General features: G+C 44.1%; 1 protein-coding gene across 1 annotated transcript in view; it reads left to right on the forward strand.

The window, feature by feature from the left end:
* Window positions 1-9,191: 9,191 nt before the first annotated feature.
* BMP6 (bone morphogenetic protein 6) overlaps window positions 9,192-16,962 on the forward strand; it is a 146,559-nt gene continuing 138,788 nt past the window's right edge. The window contains exon 1 of the mRNA XM_056854093.1: window positions 9,192-9,540. Within this exon, the coding sequence (XP_056710071.1) occupies window positions 9,207-9,540 (334 nt within the window). The 5' untranslated portion in view covers window positions 9,192-9,206. The remainder of the gene's footprint in view (window positions 9,541-16,962) is intronic.

Raw genomic sequence — 16,962 nt, forward strand, 5'->3', positions numbered from 1 at the left:
ATCCCCGGTCTGCCATGGAAACTTGCTGGATGACCTTGGGCCAGTCACACACTCTCAGCCTCGACCCTGGCAAATATTCAGATAAGGGCCTCGAAGGAATACCAGGTGCGTGATGCGGAAGCAGGCAATGGCAAACCACCTCTAAAGGTCTCTTGCCTTGAAAATCCTACGGGGCACCATAAGTCAGCTATGACTAGATGGCAATAATAATAATAATAATAATAATAATAATAATAATAATTTCAATGTTAAGGTCAAAATAAGGACAGTTACTTATATATCTCCCATTAAAGTGTAAACTATTTTTTATGATATGGTGGATGGAACATTTAAACTGCTAACAAGGGTTGCTGTTAAAAGAAATTGTAAATGCAGAATAGAGTTATCAAGTACTCGTATATTTGAAGCCTAAAATGGTTGCAGATTAACAAATTCATATTTTAATGTACCAGAGAAAACGTGTTTAATTATTACTTTAGACAGCTAGTTTTTAAATGTATGTATTAATGTTTCTTTCTGTACCCAGAGGGAAAAAATTGCTTTGGTAACACATGAGCACTTACTCTTGTCTGCAACCATAAGAATTGCAAAGAAATAAATTCCGCAGCAGTTAATTTACAAATGGTGTGATCTTGTGCAGAGTTACTGTAGTTTTAGCCCATTGATTTTCGTGTGCTTAGTGAAGGTTTTTCTAATCTGGCAAGCTTTGGGGGAGCACAAGGGGTCTCATATGTGCATGCACAGAACTTCTCCAGCCAGAAAGGTTCTTTCATTCCTTTCAGCTGGGAAGAATTGCCCCTATGTTGAAGTGAATTGAAAAATACATAGGAGCTTCAGGACACAAAAGGCTGTAGATGGGAATGAATGTGTTTAAGATTGAGATCTTGGTACTTTGGATCCCAAAGAATGATGCAATCATTATTGTTTAGGTAATAAAAACTGGAATTCTCAGAACAGGCTCCTTGAAGAGGTGAGGAAGCTGTTGTCTTTAGAATTCTTGAGGAGGTGATACAAGGCCATCTTACTTATCAGGGCTTTTAATGAGGTATAAGTTACAGATATCTTTTCGGGAGGGGGAAGATTTGTGGTTTTATTTTGTTGGTTGTAAGCTACCTTGATTCACAAGGCAAGGTGGGATATAAATATTTTAATAAATAAGAAACATTAATCACAGTGAAGTACACTGGACAGACTATTGTGTTTGAATTGGAATTCAAACCCCATAGAGCCATAGATTTTACTAGTGGGCCTTGGCCAAGACATTGTTTTACAGTGTAGCCTACCTCATAGGGAGATTGGTTAGATGAAATGGGATAACGTCATCTATGCCATACTGGGCTTCTGGGAGGAATGTTGGGATACAATTGTGATGGGTATAGCAGTTACTTTTGACAAAACTTTTCATATTCTCTGGTGCTAGGAGATGTGTTGTTGGGTTATAAATTTATGTGCATCACTGGCAGAAGATATACATCTACTGAATACTAGAAGAGAGGATACCTCAGCTTATGAAAATGTAAAGAAGCTAAATCAAAAAGTAAACTACCCATTTTTTTCTCCATGAAAGAATTGTTTTAAAGTTTGACTCTTACAGTTCACCACCAGATGTCCTCCATGAGTAGGAAAATATGATGTCCATAAAGATATTCTGTACTCAGTGTTCATAACATATTTAAAGACCAGACAGTGAAAGGAAAGTCTGAGAGAGAGCAAGCACAAATATCAGGTGGTGAAATATTCTTTTAATAGTATTAGTGTTTGATTTCTGTAGCTTGAAATACCTCACAGAATACCTTGCTCTTTTATTTACCAAGGAAGTATTTTTCTGTATTATTCACAATGGGAAAAAAACCCCACCAATCCTTTTAAATGGATAATTTAAGAGGTCTTTGCAGGCTAGGGATGTCAGTTTCCAGGTGGGACTCGGGGATCCCCTGGAATTACAGCTCATCTCCAGACTACAGAGATCAGTTCCCCTGGAGAAGATGGATGCTTCGGAGGGTGGAGTCTATGGCATTGTTCCCCACTGAGGTACCTGTCCTCCCCAACCTGGATCTGGGAACCTTACCCCCTCCATCTCCGGCCGGGGGCCAGGGGGGACTTGGCAACCTTATTGCAGGTCCTTCCCATCAAGATGTCTCGACAGCGATAGTTTCCTCAGATTTTTATATGAAAGGATCAATGTTCTGAATCCAAATCAAGACATGGTTCTTCACAGTGTAAATAGCACCTTAACTGAGTGTAAATAGCAAGGAGGATATGATGCACTGTTTGGAGTGGGAGGGCATTCAGTCTGGATGAAAGAGAAAGCAGCAATGGCTCTCTAATAGACGCGGGTGGCCCTGAGGTTTACAGGAAACCATGGCTTTAAAACATACACACTAAAGTCCCAAGGCACCTAGAGATGAGGATTTAGAAAAAAACTATACACGCACTGCCTTCTTAGTGTCATGAAACCCTGGCTGTAGAAAGTAGATCACAAGGGTAGTGACTACGGCCATTAAGCAGAGTGCTGCTTCCTTGCAGACTGGGACTCAAACAGGGTCGTCAGGTCCTTCTTTGCCACCAGTGGGAGGTTTTTGAGGCGGAGCCTGAGGAGGGTGGGGTTTGGGGAGGGGAGGGACTTCAATGCCATAGTGTCCAATTGCCATAGTGGCCATTTTCTCCAGGTGAACTGATCTCTATCGGCTGGAGATCAGTTGTAATAGCAGGAGATCTCCAGCTATTACCTGGAGGTTGGCAACTCTAGACTCAAAGGAGACTGAGTGTGTGTGTGTGTGTGCACGCATTAGGGTTGCCAACCTCCAGGTGGGGGCCTGGAGGTATCCCAAAATTACAACTGCTCTCCAGACCACTGAGATCTGTCCCCCTGCATAAAATGGCTGCTTTGGAGGGTAGGTTGTACAGCATCATAACCTGCTGAGGTCCCTCCCCTCCCCAAACCCTGTTTTCCCCAGGCTGTACCCCTAAATCTCCAGAACCTCTCCAACCTGGAGTTGGCAACCCTAGTGCAGTGCATAATTTCATGCAAAACTGACAGGTAACGTTCTTTGTATTCCCCTAAGCTTTGAGAAGGTTCACAAGGGCAGAGGGGATTGGTTGGTAGGGACAGATGCAAGCAGAAAACCCAGTAGTGTCTTCCAGAGTTAGACCAGAAGGCAAGCAAGGGGGAAAGCCTAGGCTAAGGAAGCGGTGGGGGGGGGGGGCAATTTAAATGCTCCAACTGATGGGTGGTGGTGAGACTGCACTATTGCGGTTTAAGGGCTCATGGGAGAAGGGGCCTTAGAGAAAACCTGTGCTCAGACAACACTCTTGGGAGGGGCCTTCTCAGATCAGAAGTGAGATCATAGGTAGATGGCAGAAGAACAGGTGAAAAAGGGAGAAGAATAAGACATTTTCTCTGCATTCTACCACTTCATTATTAGTGTCTAAAAAAATCACTTTAAGTATTGAGGCTTGTATAATTAAAATATGCAGTTTCCTGCAAGGGTGAACATGATTTTAAAATACTGTTTCACTTACATGATAAGAATTTTAAAAAAACACACACATACATAGTTTAATATGCTACGAGGTAGAATCATCTTTGGACTTTTATATTATATTATGGGCTATTATTAGAAAGGCAAATCACATAACCAATGTGTAAGGAATAATAGTGCTTAGCTTACATTTCTTTTAAAAATTTTTGCATTGCAATCCTAAAAAGATTTGCACCCTTGTAAATCATTAACTTCAATGAACTCAGAACAGTGTAATTCTGCTTAGGATGGCACAGTTGATTACTTCAGGAAAAGGGACATAATACAAATGTATTAATTAAACAAAACCAGTAAGTGAATTTCTGTGCATAATTTATTGCCTCTCTTTTTGGCTTATTTTGTAAGGCAATGGAAGGTATACAAGAAATATTTTGGAATGAACAAAGATTAATTAGTAGTTTTTGTTTCTTTTTAAAAACAGTCCTAAGTTCATGGTCTTCCTGTTAAAGTTATTCATAGGTTATTAGACTTCCTGTAAGCTATCTGTGAAATACAATACATTGTTTTTAATAATGACCACCTCCATAAGTAAGTTGAGGGGGGGTAGAAGGAAACAGATGAAAAGTGAGTATATAAATCTCTCACGTCAGATTGTCTGACCTCATCACATGCCTGGCAGTCAGCAAGGGCGTATGCTCCTAGTAATGTGCTTTTCTGATGAACTTAGGTCCTTAAGATGCATACAAATCCATTAAAAGGAAATGCTAACTACTTGCAGGAAAAAAAATACTATTTGAGAACTCTATTAAAAATAGCCTCAGACAAATATAAACCTGATAAAGCGACATTCACAGGGGTCTGAGCATGCAGAAGACAAATTTTGTTCCTAACAGCCTTTTCATGAAGAATGAGGTTGCTCAAAACATATCTGGTTTGCTTTTATTTTGGGGGGTTAATCTTTTCAGTGCCTGCTTCTTCTTCTTTTTTTGAAATGATGCTCTCATTGCTTTTGATAATGTGGGTTATTCTGGCTTTTCATACTTTTAGCATTAATGAATGACTCGGTGCCAAGCTTTTCAATATAGGGGCCTTATTTTCTGTACTTGAACAAATCCTCCCTTAAACGTGGCAGGGGGCACAAGGTACAGGGACCGAATTTATGCAGAAGCATGAAATTCAACAGGTGCAGCTGTTTCCTAGCTACAATGCTACCAAAATATGAAAAACGATACCTGCCAAAATTCCTTCTTCTCCACAGCTGTTAAAGGTGCAAGAGTTAGGTTTGCTAACCCCGAAGTGGGGCCTGGAGATCTCCTGGAATCACAACTGATTTTCAGGCTAGAGACCAGTTCCCCTTGAGGAAATGGCAGCTTCAGAGGTTGGATTTTATGGCGTCACATTTCCAGGGAACTTCCTCCCCTCACCAGACACCCCATCCCCCAGAGACTTCCCAAACCATAGTCCCTAACCAGAGCCCTGTTCCATATGGCATCCGGTCATCCTAGGTAAGTCTTTTTTCAGCTGAGTATATCAACTTAAATTATAATGTAACAGTATCCCCTTTTAATGTATTTGAATATTTAATTTTTTTGTCCTTGCAAAGAGCTTTTTATAGGTGTAATGGGAGTTTGATTCAAGAACTGTGTTATGATGATTTCAAATCAGTCCACAAACCTGATACCACTTTGGGGGGGGATTGTTATAATCTTCCAAGTGAAGACACAGTAGAAATAGTTGGAAGAAAACTAATAAAGGGGTGATGACTTTTGAAATTACTTTGGCATATTGTTGCTATGCTGGCTTTGAAACACTAGAATGACCAAATAGGTAAGGTGAGAACTACTGTATATCCAGGCAGGCCCTTTTCTGTTTCATAATCGAGGAATCAGAGGCATGAATGTGTGTACACTGCTTCAGAACCATTATGATGAGTCTTCTTATTGGTACAGAATATCTTCCAAACCAGCCTTATAGTTTCCCCAGAAATCCTCCTAGGCTGCTCTAGAAGTACCCTTATTAGACGCAAGTACCATCTGTGATATGGTATTATGGAACTGAGCTAGGTCTGGGGTTGTTTTGGTGGGCTACTGGGTGGTATACTGGTTTGAGTGATGGATTAAGATGTAGAATACCCAGGTTCGAGTCCCCACTTGGCCATGGAAGCTTACTGGGTGACCTTGGGCCAGTCACACTCCCTCAGCCTAACCTACCTCACAGGTGGGATATTAAGATAAAACAGTGCAGAGGAGAGCAACGGTGTAAGCTGCTTAGGGTCTCCATTGAAGAGAAAAGCAAGGTAGAAATATTTAAATAATAAAATACTGAAGGGAATCTTCGTTCTGCAGACAAAGTGGAATTTCACAAGAGAAGCAGTTTGGAAATCTCATTTTACACATTTTCTCCTTCAGCATTCTGTGAGCAGCTTGAGTAACATAATTTCCACTCTGGTTTTCAGCCTTCCATCATTTTGTTTTCCTGGAGCATATTCACTTAGGCAGATTGTGGGAGAGCTCTCTTTCCTCCCTTGGTCCTTGTTAGTATTTTATGCATACTTGAGGAATCTCCAGAGTATGTAGAGATCCCTCACGTCTGTAAGTGACTGGGTTCTGGAGCTGCCATGGTTGGTATGGGGCGTAGGGTTGCCAGCTCCACCTTGGGAAATTCCTGGAGATTTGGGGATGATGCTTGGGGGATGTGGAGTTTAGAAAGGGGAGGGAGCTCAAGGGGGATGTGATGCCATTGTGCCTTCCCTCCCAAGCTGACATTTCCTCCAGGGGAACTAGTCTCTAGTCTGGAGATCAGTTGTAATTCCAGGAGAAATCTCAGGCTGGCAACCCTAAGGGCCAATGGATTCACACAGTGATGTTTGTAGGGACTTCCATGGTTAGAAAAACAGACTTTGGGCAATTTCCTTAAGCACACAGGGATTTAGTGAGGCATCTAGGTTCCTGCAAAAAGAACTCTGTGAAACTTGAAAGTCTACACATTCATAAAAGGGATTGTTCAGAGAAGTGAACTACTTTCAGCCAACCCCAAGTATTCAGAAATAAATACCAAAATGATCAATGGGATCTACTCACAAGAAAAGAAGTATATTTCAGCCTTTATTTGAAGCATGATATTTGACTACATTACCAGTTACTGCTCAATACCTGCCTCTTTCAGGTTCTGCATAGGTCTGATCATTTAATCACATACGTGTAATACTTCCTAATCTGTTCATTTTTACCTGTCTTCCTCCTATTTGCCTGTACTTCCTGACACAAAACTACAGACATCCTTTTACATCTCATAAACCACTAGAGAGTCAGCGTGATCTAGTGGTTAAGAGCAGTCTGATCTGGAGCGGTGGAGTCTGATCTGGAGAACCCGATTTAATTCCCCACTCCTCCACACGAGCAGCGGAAGCTCATCTGGTGAACGGGATGCGTTTCCCCACTCCTATGCATAAAGCCAGCTGAGTGACCTTGGGCTAGTTAGAGTCTCTCAGCCTCACCTACCCCACAGAGTGTCTGTGGTGGGGAGGGGAAGGCGATTGTAAGCCGGTTTGAATCTTCCCCAAGTGGCAGAGAAAGTCGGCATATAAAAACCAACTCTTCTTCTAGTATGAAGATAATTCACAGTGGGTAGCCCTGTTAGTCTGTCTGCAGTAGTAGAAAAGGGCAAGAGTCCAGTAGCACCTTAAAGACTAACAAGAATATTTTCTGGTAGGGTAGGAGCTTTCGTGAGCCACAGCTCACGCTCAAGTAGAAAAGGGCAAGAGTCCAGTAGCACCTTAAAGACTAAAGCTTCCTTGACATACTACAAGAAGTAGAAAAGGGCAAGAGTCCAGTAGCACCTTAAAGACTAACAAGAATATTTTCTGGTAGGGTAGGAGCTTTTGTGAGCCACAGCTTTTCTACTTCTAGTATGTCAAGGAAGCTTTTAAAAACGACTTGAAAATCGAGATTTCAATGCTGGGGGATTTCACCCCCCACCACCACAGTAATGGACCACCCCTAAAAGTTCATTTCTTTTCAGCACCCGACGGGGTGTGTGTGTGTGTGAATCTCACACCCCCGATACCCTTTTTGCATGCACAGCGTCCCCCGTGTGTTTTTTAATATATTTTTTATTAGTTTTTATAAGAAAAACAAATTATATACATAAAATACATACATATACACACACACATACACACACACACACACACACATATATATACATACATATATACACATACACACACATATATATGTACATATATATATACATATGTATATATATACATATGTGTATATACACACACATAATATATACAATATATACATATATACACACACATAATATATACAAAATATATACATAAAAAGAAAACAAAAATACAAAAGGAGCACTTATACTACAGTTTTACATCAGTTTTATATTGAACATAATATATACAATACATACATATATATACACACACACATATATATACACATACATATATACACACACACAATATATATATATATATACATAAAAAGAAAACAAAAATACAAGAGGAGCACTTATACTACAGTTTTACATCAGTTTTATACTGAACATAATATATACAATACATACATATATATACACACACACATATATATACACATACATATATACACACACACAATATATATATATATATATATACATAAAAAGAAAACAAAAATACAAGAGGAGCACTTATACTACAGTTTTACATCAGTTTTATACTGAACATAATATATACAATACATACACACACACACACACACACACATATATACACACACACACATAATATATACATAAAAAGAAAACAAAAATACCAAAGGAGCACTTATACTACAGTTTTACACCCTGTGCGTTTTGGAGCCCGCCGGTTGCGCGTGACGGTGGGGCCGGGGAGGCCGCGCTGGGAAAAGCCTGCCGCAGGCAACGCCCCCTCGCGGGGAGGAGAGAGCGCCGCAGACGTGACGGCCGCGCACCGCGGGCAGCCTCTTGAGCAGCCGCCTCCGCCGACGGCCGGCCGGCAGAGCGCGAGCCGAGAGGGCGCTCCGACCCGCTCTGTGTGCGTGTGTGTGTGTGTGTGTGTGTGGGGGGGGGGAGACCCTGCGAGGAGCGGCGCGCGCGCGCCACTGGGGACCCGTCCCGCGAAGCTCTTCCCTCCCTCGCCGCGGGAGCCGCCGCGCTCTCGCCTCCCGGGGAGCCCGCGGGACGAGTTCGCTCGACGGCCGGCTCCCTTCGCGTCCTCCTCTGCCCGAGAGCCCCACCGTCGTGAGGGGAAGGAGGAGAGCCGCCGTTTTTTTTTTCCCCTGGCGGGCAACGGTCGTCCGGGCGCGCGAGGCTCCGGCCTGAGGGAAACCGGCGCTTCCCCTGTCAGCGCCGGCGAGCGCCCCCTGGCGGCGGGGCTGGCGGCGCGGGAGAGCAGCATGGGGCTGAGGACTCGGACTTCCCCGCTCCCATGATCTGAGCCAACCCCGCCCCCCCCCCAGCAGGGAAGAGGCGCGAGGGCTCCCCGCCGGCCGCGGCGCGATGCCGTGGCGGCCGCGCTGGCGGTGGTGGTGGTGCTGGTGGTGGGCGCTGGCGTGCAGCGGCGGCCTCGCCTCGCCGCCTCTCCCGCCCGCCGCGGGGGCGCTGCTCCCGGGCCACGCGGCCGCCGCCGGCAGCCAGCAGCCGCCGCCCTCCCCCGCCGGCTTCCTCTACCGGCGCCTCAAGTGGCACGAGAAGCGGGAGATGCAGAAGGAGATCCTGTCCGTGCTGGGCCTGCCGCACCGGCCCCGGCCCCTGCACGCCTTGCAGCAGCAGGAGGCGGCCGAGGCGCCGCTGCCCCGGCGGCAGGAGCCCCCGCTGCCCGCCCTGGGCCGCCTCAACTCGGCGCCGCTCTTCATGCTGGATCTGTACCACGCGCTGCCCAGCGAGGAGGAGGAGCAGCCCGGGGACGGAGGGCCGGCGGCGACCCCCAGCGCGCAGCCCCTGCCCCGCAGGACGCTCCTGGGCCACCTGCCCAGCGCCCAGGACAGCGCCTTCCTCCACGACGCCGACATGGTCATGAGCTTCGTCAACCTGGGTGAGTGAGGGAGGGAGGGGGCGGGGCCTCGGGGGGGGAAACACCTGGCCACAGGTGCCGCGGGTGGAGGAGGCGCGCGTGCCGGCTGCGCCGCCCGCCTTCCTGATTGGCGGGCCCCTTCTCCCACGTGGCCGTTTATTTAGTATGAGATTCAGTGGGAGCGCGTGTAAAGGGATGTCTGTTGGGGGCAATATATATATATATATATATATATATATATATATATATATATATATATATATATATATATATATATATATATATATATATCCCAACTTCAAAGGACTGGATAAAAAAAGATGTTGGAACTGACTGAAATGGCAAAGCTTACAGCTTTGATAAACCAAAATGATAATAGTCAAAAAGGGCAAGAGTCCAGTAGCACCTTAAAGACTAACAAAAATATTTTCTGGTAGGGTATGAGCTTTCGTGAGCCACAGCTCACTTCTTCAGGTATCTCATACCCTTCAGGTATCTTCTTCAGGTATCTTCTTCAAGTATCTCATACCCTACCAGAAAATATTTCTGTTAGTCTTTAAGGTGCTACTGGACTCTTGCCCTTTTTGACTACTGCAAACAGACTAACACGGCTACCCACTGTGAATTATCAAAATGATAATATTGTCGAAGGCTTTCACGGTCAGAGTTAATCGGTTCTCGGTTATCCGGGCTGTGTGACCGTGGTCTTGGTATTTTCTTTCCTGACGTTTTGCCAGCAGCTGTGGCAGGCATCTTCAGAGGAGTAACACTGAAGGACAGTGTCTCTCAGTGTCAAGGGTGTAGGAACACTCCTTGACACTCCTATGCACTTGACACTGAGAGACACTGTCCTTCAGTGTTACTCCTCTGAAGATGCCCGCCACAGCTGCTGGCGAAACGCCAGGAAAGAAAATACCAAGACCACGGTTACACGGCCCGGATAACCTACAAGAACCAAAATGATAATGTTCAGTTTATGGGGGAATGGGAGCCATGGAGAATATATTGTGAAAATCAATTTTCAATGGGTTTATCTAAAGGATACTCTCTGATCTAATCCCTTATATACATATATTATTGTTGTATTTAGGTATAGTTCTAAAAACGTTAGATAAGTAGGATAAACTATATTAATTAATATAAAGCTGCGATTAGTTCCGTTAACGAAAGATTATATAATTTATTACTAGATGGAAGTGGGTGAGGGGGAAGTCATATTATTGTTATATTAGCAATATTAATAGAATTTTTTATTACCATTGATGTTACCGTTATATGAGATATTGCTTCATATATTGTTACTATATTATACCAAGAAAAAAATAAAAAACTTTATTAAAAAAAAAATCCCAGCTTCACATATACACTGTGTTGGAATATGCAAGGCTGTCATATTAGCTGTGGCAGGCAGAGTTAGATGTAGGGGATCTAACTGTCAACCTGGGCTGATGTCATGGCCTGGAAAGCCCCTAGGAGGCCTGATTACACTGGCCAGAACCAGTTGAGGCCAGAGGCTGAGGTGATGTGTTGCACCTGTATGGTGACTCAGCCTGAACTACTAATTGATGCCTGGTGGTGGCATTATGCATATAAGTGTTAGACTCCATGAGTCTGTGTCGGGAGATATGGTGGATAGAGTGTGTATTTGACACTGTAAATAAAAAACTGCATTTCTATAAGCTCTAGTGGTTCTGGTGGTCATTCCTGGACGTTGGCACAATCCGCCAGCTCTCGCGTCACACTGATGGGATCTGTGCTGGCAGCGACAGACCAAAGAAGGGATCTTGGGGTGGTAGTGGATAGCTCGGTGAAGATGTCAACCCAGTGTTGTAAAAAAAGGCAAATTCCACGCTGGCCATAATTAGACAAGGAATAGAGAATAAAACTGCTGATATCATACTGCCATTGTACAAACCTATGGTGAGACCACACTTGGAATACTGTGTACAGTTCTGGTCACCACACATCAAAAAGGATATTACAGAGCTTGAGAAGGTGTAGAAAAGAGCAACCAGAATGATTAGGGGACTAAGAGCAACTGTCCTATGGGGAGTGGTTAAGATGCTTAGGGCTGTTTAGCTTGGAAAGAAGGCGGCTGAGGGGAGACATGATAGAGGTCTATAAAATTATGCATGGTTTGGAGAGAGTGGACAGGGAGAAGCTTTTCTACCTCTCCCATAATACTAGAATGCGGGGTCATCTGCTGAAGCTGAGGGGAGAGATTCAAAACAGATAAAAGGAAGTATTTTTTCATACAACGCAGAGTTAAATTGTGGAACTCCCTGCCCCAAAATGTGGTGGTGGCTGCCAACTTGGAAGGCTTTAAGAGGGGAGTGGACATGTTCATGGAGGAAAGGGGTATTCATGGCTACTAGTTAAAATGGATACTAGTCATGATACATACCTATTCTCTCCAGGATCAGAGGAGCATGCCTATTATCTTGGGTGCTGTGGAACACAGGCAGGATGGTGCTGCTGCAGTCATCTTGTTTGGGGGCTTCCTAGAGGCCCCTGGTTTGCCACTGTGTGAGCAGATTGCTGGACTTAATGGACCTTGGTCTGATCCAGCAGCGCTTTTCTTATGTTCTTAAGTTCTCTCAAGGTAGGGCATTGGTTCTCAACAATTCAGTATGAGGCAGCTTCATGAGTCAAGCCATTGGTCTAGCAAGGCCACCATTGTTACTCAGACTGGAAGTGGCTCACCAAAATCTCAGGCAGAGAACTTTCACATCGCTTATTACCCTGTTCCTTTTAAAGTTGATATGCCAGGCGTTGAACTTGGGACCTTCAGCATGCAAAGCAGATTCTCTACCACTGGGCCACAGCCCTGCTTATTCCATAAGTAGGCACCTGTTGCCCTGCAGGCTTCCCAAACCCTGCCAGCTAATTACTTCTAGTTTAGAGCAGGGACCAGAAATCTAACTTTCAAAGTTAAGTCGCACAGAATGAACCGGATTTACATACGTTTTTATGAAGCCGGCAGGTGCTGAGCCTAAGGGGAAGAATGCAAAGTGTGTGCAAGCCCTGAGATGCCACCTTACTGTGTAGTCATCAGCTCATGTTTTAACAGATGCCCCTTGTTTCAATACCTGCCATCTCACGGAGTGATGGAGAGCTAACAAGTGCCTGTGTGTGCGTGTATGGGGGGGGGGGATAAGCAGCCACTTGCTGATCAATGAATAAAGCATCTTACAGTCAGAAGGGGGCGTTGCCATTTCTGTGTGTGTGTGTGTAAAGTGCCTTCAAGTCGCAGCCGACTTATGGCGACCCCTTTTTGGGGGGTTTTCATGGCAAGAGACTAACAGAGGTGGTTTGCCAGTGCCTTCCTCTGCACAGCAACCCTGGTATTCCTTGGTGGTCTCCCATCCAAGTACTAACCAGGGCTGCCCCTGCTTAGCTTCTGAGATCTGACGAGATCAGGCTAGCCTGGGCCATCCAGGTCAGGGCACCAGTTTTGTACCTGATTATATTATTATAGACTCCTTTCAAATCCAAGCTCACTGTACATAATTATATCTCTATGGGACGTGATAAATATTTCGAATACTTTTCATAATATTTTTATAATAAGAATGGGCCACAGATCAGTAGTAGAGCACATGTTTTATACATAGGGTTGACCCATAGCATCTCTGAATTTATTTATTTTGAACATTTCGATGCTGCATCTTCAGAGTCCTGCTTAAGGCACAGTCAAAAACCTTAGTATTAAAATGCAAGCCATTGGAAAGCCATTAAAACACAAGGAAATGTTAGGAAAAACTCAGACCTTGGAGAGCTACTGTTCGTTGGGGGCAAGCATAAGTATAGCTGGACCAGTGATTTGTCTCTGACTTGATATAAAGTGGCTTTATATGAAAGATTGTTTTACTGCTCTTTGGTTGCAACATAATGGTCTGTTAGTATAATCAGGGAAAAGCAGGATCAATGTTAATGTTGCGTTCGAATGGACGTATGTCCCTTGAGTGAGCTTTGCATCACTTTATAGCCACACATATTGCTGATTGAGCAACACTGATGAAGGGAGCTTTGACTCCCAAAAGCTTGTATTCCCCAAAACCTTGTTGGTCACTAAGGTGCTACTGGGCTCGAATCTAGCTATCTTGCTCATTGATTATTTCAAGTAACTTGTCTGTCCTTGCTGTGATTTGCTGACCATCAGCTCCACGTATCTGGAGTACTGACCTTGGTACTATTTCCATGGTTTCTGGGATCAGCTGAGGGTAATTGACTCCTGAGGTCTATTACCTACCTAGGAAAAGTCAAGAGCACACTTGGCTCACGTGTGCATCATGAATATGTAAACAAATAAAAATGTAAACACATAAAAGCTACTTATTTGATATAACACTGTGTGGTAACTAGTCTTGGTCTGTCACTTACTCCTTCAGGAAGAATGATATATGCTACCCCTGCCTGCTAGCTATTCTTTTAAACTGCCTTTACGTTGCTCTCCAATTCTCAGGCTCTTTCCATAAGATAAGACGTAAGATAACATAAGAAAAGCCCTGCTGGATCAGACCAAGGCCCATCAAGTCCAGCAATGCGTTCAAACAGTGGCCAACCAGGTGCCTCTAGGAAGCCCCCAAACAAGACTATTCCAACCCTGACTATTTGAGATTCTTTTAATTGGAGATATCAGGAATAAAACCTGGGATTGTTTAAGTGCACAAATGTATGCTACAACACTGATCTATGGCTGATTTCCTTAAAAATCTATTTAATTGTCTTATCTCACTTTGTCCAATGGTATCATGAATATGCTGACAACGGCCCAGGCTGGTCTCTGCCAGCATATTTCTGAGCGTTTTACATTATATGTGATTTCCCCCCCCCCCTAAGGTTAGGGTAACATAGAGCTGGTTTGCATGTTAGAGAAATGTGAAAAACAGAAATTAAATAACTAGTATTATTAAATAACTAATACAAAGTGGGATGTGCATTGCTACCAGGCTATCTGTAAGATTTAAGAGTCATCTGGAATTCTCAAGCATTGGGGTGTGTGTGTCATAAACTGAATGTAATTCCTGCATATTGCATTGCCTACTCCATCAAGAGCACATGATTGTAGTTTTAATTTAAAGGATCTCAGTTGTGGTTTGATACGAGAGTTCTTTGTGCTGTAGAGACCTGTAGAGCTTGTACAGAGACACTGATTATGCTGTTCCCAGATGACCGGTCTGTGTAGTCTGGATGTGCTTAGTCTTTTGGGCCATGCTGGTGTCTGACAGTCTGTGTTAGAATGGTGCAGTTCCATTAATGATTACTGAACCATCTATATGGCTGCGCTGGCTGCAGAGTAAGGGGGTAAGAGAGTGGGAAGAACATTCTTTTCCCAGAGAAGCATCTCCTGCTCCTGTGCACTACAATGCAGATCCAGAACATCAGAAACTGCATTATGGGCAAGTCCACACGTTCATGAAACATGTTCTGGATCTGCACTGCAGTGCATCATGGAACATGTTTCACCTTGGGGCAGGATGGAAGCTCACTACAGATTCTTACCTTTTCTTAAAGAATTATGCAAATTGAATTACTCTTTGTCTTCTGTCCAAAGAATAGTGACAGACAACAGGAATGCAGTACAGCGGTGTGTAAATTTAGGAACTGCAAAAGCAAGCTTGAGCAAAGGACAGACAGCTTTTTAAAGAGAACAGTGTTTAAAGAGTATTGTAGGGACGTTATCATATGCCATTTGGTAGAGGAGGAAATAAGAAAACAGACATCTGCATGCACAGTGAGATTGCATTTTTTTAATGAGATCTTGAGGAAACTTTGGTATGAGAGGTCACCACAGTGTTTTCTTTTAGAGGTTTTGATAAATGATGTTGATCATTAGGCTAAGTAATATAAGCATACAGGAAATGGTTTCTTTAATTATTCTGCTGTTGAAATACTCTACTGGACATTCCTCATCCTTCCAAATCTGGCCAGTGATATATTTACTGCACACAAACAAAAGACCATCATTTGTAAGCAGAGGTCTGAGAGAGAGAGAATTAACACTGGTAATATGTTGAAGAAGGCCACTATTTAATAAGGAAGTGCACTGCAAAAAGTTTAATAATACCGGTAATTTCTGATCCACATTTTTGGTAGGCTGCTGTTTTGTTATTGTGGTTTATCGGAAGTGTTGTTACTGATTTGGTATTTTTTGGCAGATTTTTTTTTCTGCGTCAAGAAATTTCAGAACCATTATTTTTGTCATCCTTCTCCCCCACAAGCTGCTGGAGTGGGGAGGGAAAGAGAGGAAGCTGGCCCCAGACTTATGATTCCAGCATTGTCCCTACTCCCTGCTTTCTGCATCGGAGGCACCAGAACCTGCCCCACAGCTGGAAAATGCTGGGCTCATGGACTCCACTGAGGCTTGGCCGTCACAGTGGCCATTTCCTCCCCTGCCACTGGGGCTTTTAAATTTTTAAATATGCAAGCAAATAGCGTTATAGCAATACAACAGTATAGCAATATTTGTACCAGACTCTCAGAATGTCCAGGTATCATTTTGTTTTTTTAAAAGTAACATTCTAGGTTCTTCCATTGTATAGATATAATGGAAAAGGCATATCTCTGCAATGGAAGCAGCTAGAGACTTACTTTTTTTTTTTTAATGAAAGCTGGGAATTCAGAGAACCTGGTACACCTACTGTTATATCTCTATAATGCTATACAACTGGTAGGGTTGCCAACCTCCAGGTACTAGCTGGAGATCTCCTGCTATTACAACTGATCTCCAGCCGATAGAGATCAGTTCACCCAAAGAAAATGGCCGCTTTGGCAATTGGACTCTGTGTCATTGAAGTCCCTCTCCTCCCCAAACCCTGCCCTCCTTGGGCTCCGCCCCAAAATCCTCACACCAGTGGCAAAGAGGGACCTGGTAACCCTAAGCTAGAGCCTTTGTCACAAGGGCTTCCACTCTCAGTAAGAAAATAGATTAATGCAGGGGTGGGTGTGGAACTCATTTGTTATAAGGGCCAGACAAGACATTAATGTCACTCGATAGGGCCAGGCCATGCCGCGCCGGCCCAGATCGTGGGGGGCTGCCTTGGCTGGCCAGGTAAGAGCTCTCAAGGGGCCTCTTTGGCAATTGGACTCTATGGCATTGAAGTCCCTCCCCTCCTCAAACTCCACCCATCTCAGGCTCCACCCCAAAAATCTCCCACCTGTGGTGAAGAGGGACTTGGCAACCATAACAACTGGTAATCCCACTGTGGTGATGGAGGAAATGGCCACTGCGACAGCCAAGCCTTGTAAGAGTCCAGGAGCCCACCCACCCCACCATTTTCCAGATGAAGGGGGCAGGCTCTTCTGCCTCTGATTCTGGCAGTGGAAAGGAGCCACCAGAAGGGATGATGCTGACATGGTAAGTCCAGGGCCAGTTCCTTTCCCTTTTAAAATTTAGAGGGCTTTGGGTGGAGGCTAGGTCTACTTGACCATCAGCTGTTA

Source organism: Euleptes europaea, chromosome 8, assembly GCF_029931775.1.
Source record: "Euleptes europaea isolate rEulEur1 chromosome 8, rEulEur1.hap1, whole genome shotgun sequence".
Lineage (NCBI taxonomy): Eukaryota > Metazoa > Chordata > Lepidosauria > Squamata > Sphaerodactylidae > Euleptes > Euleptes europaea.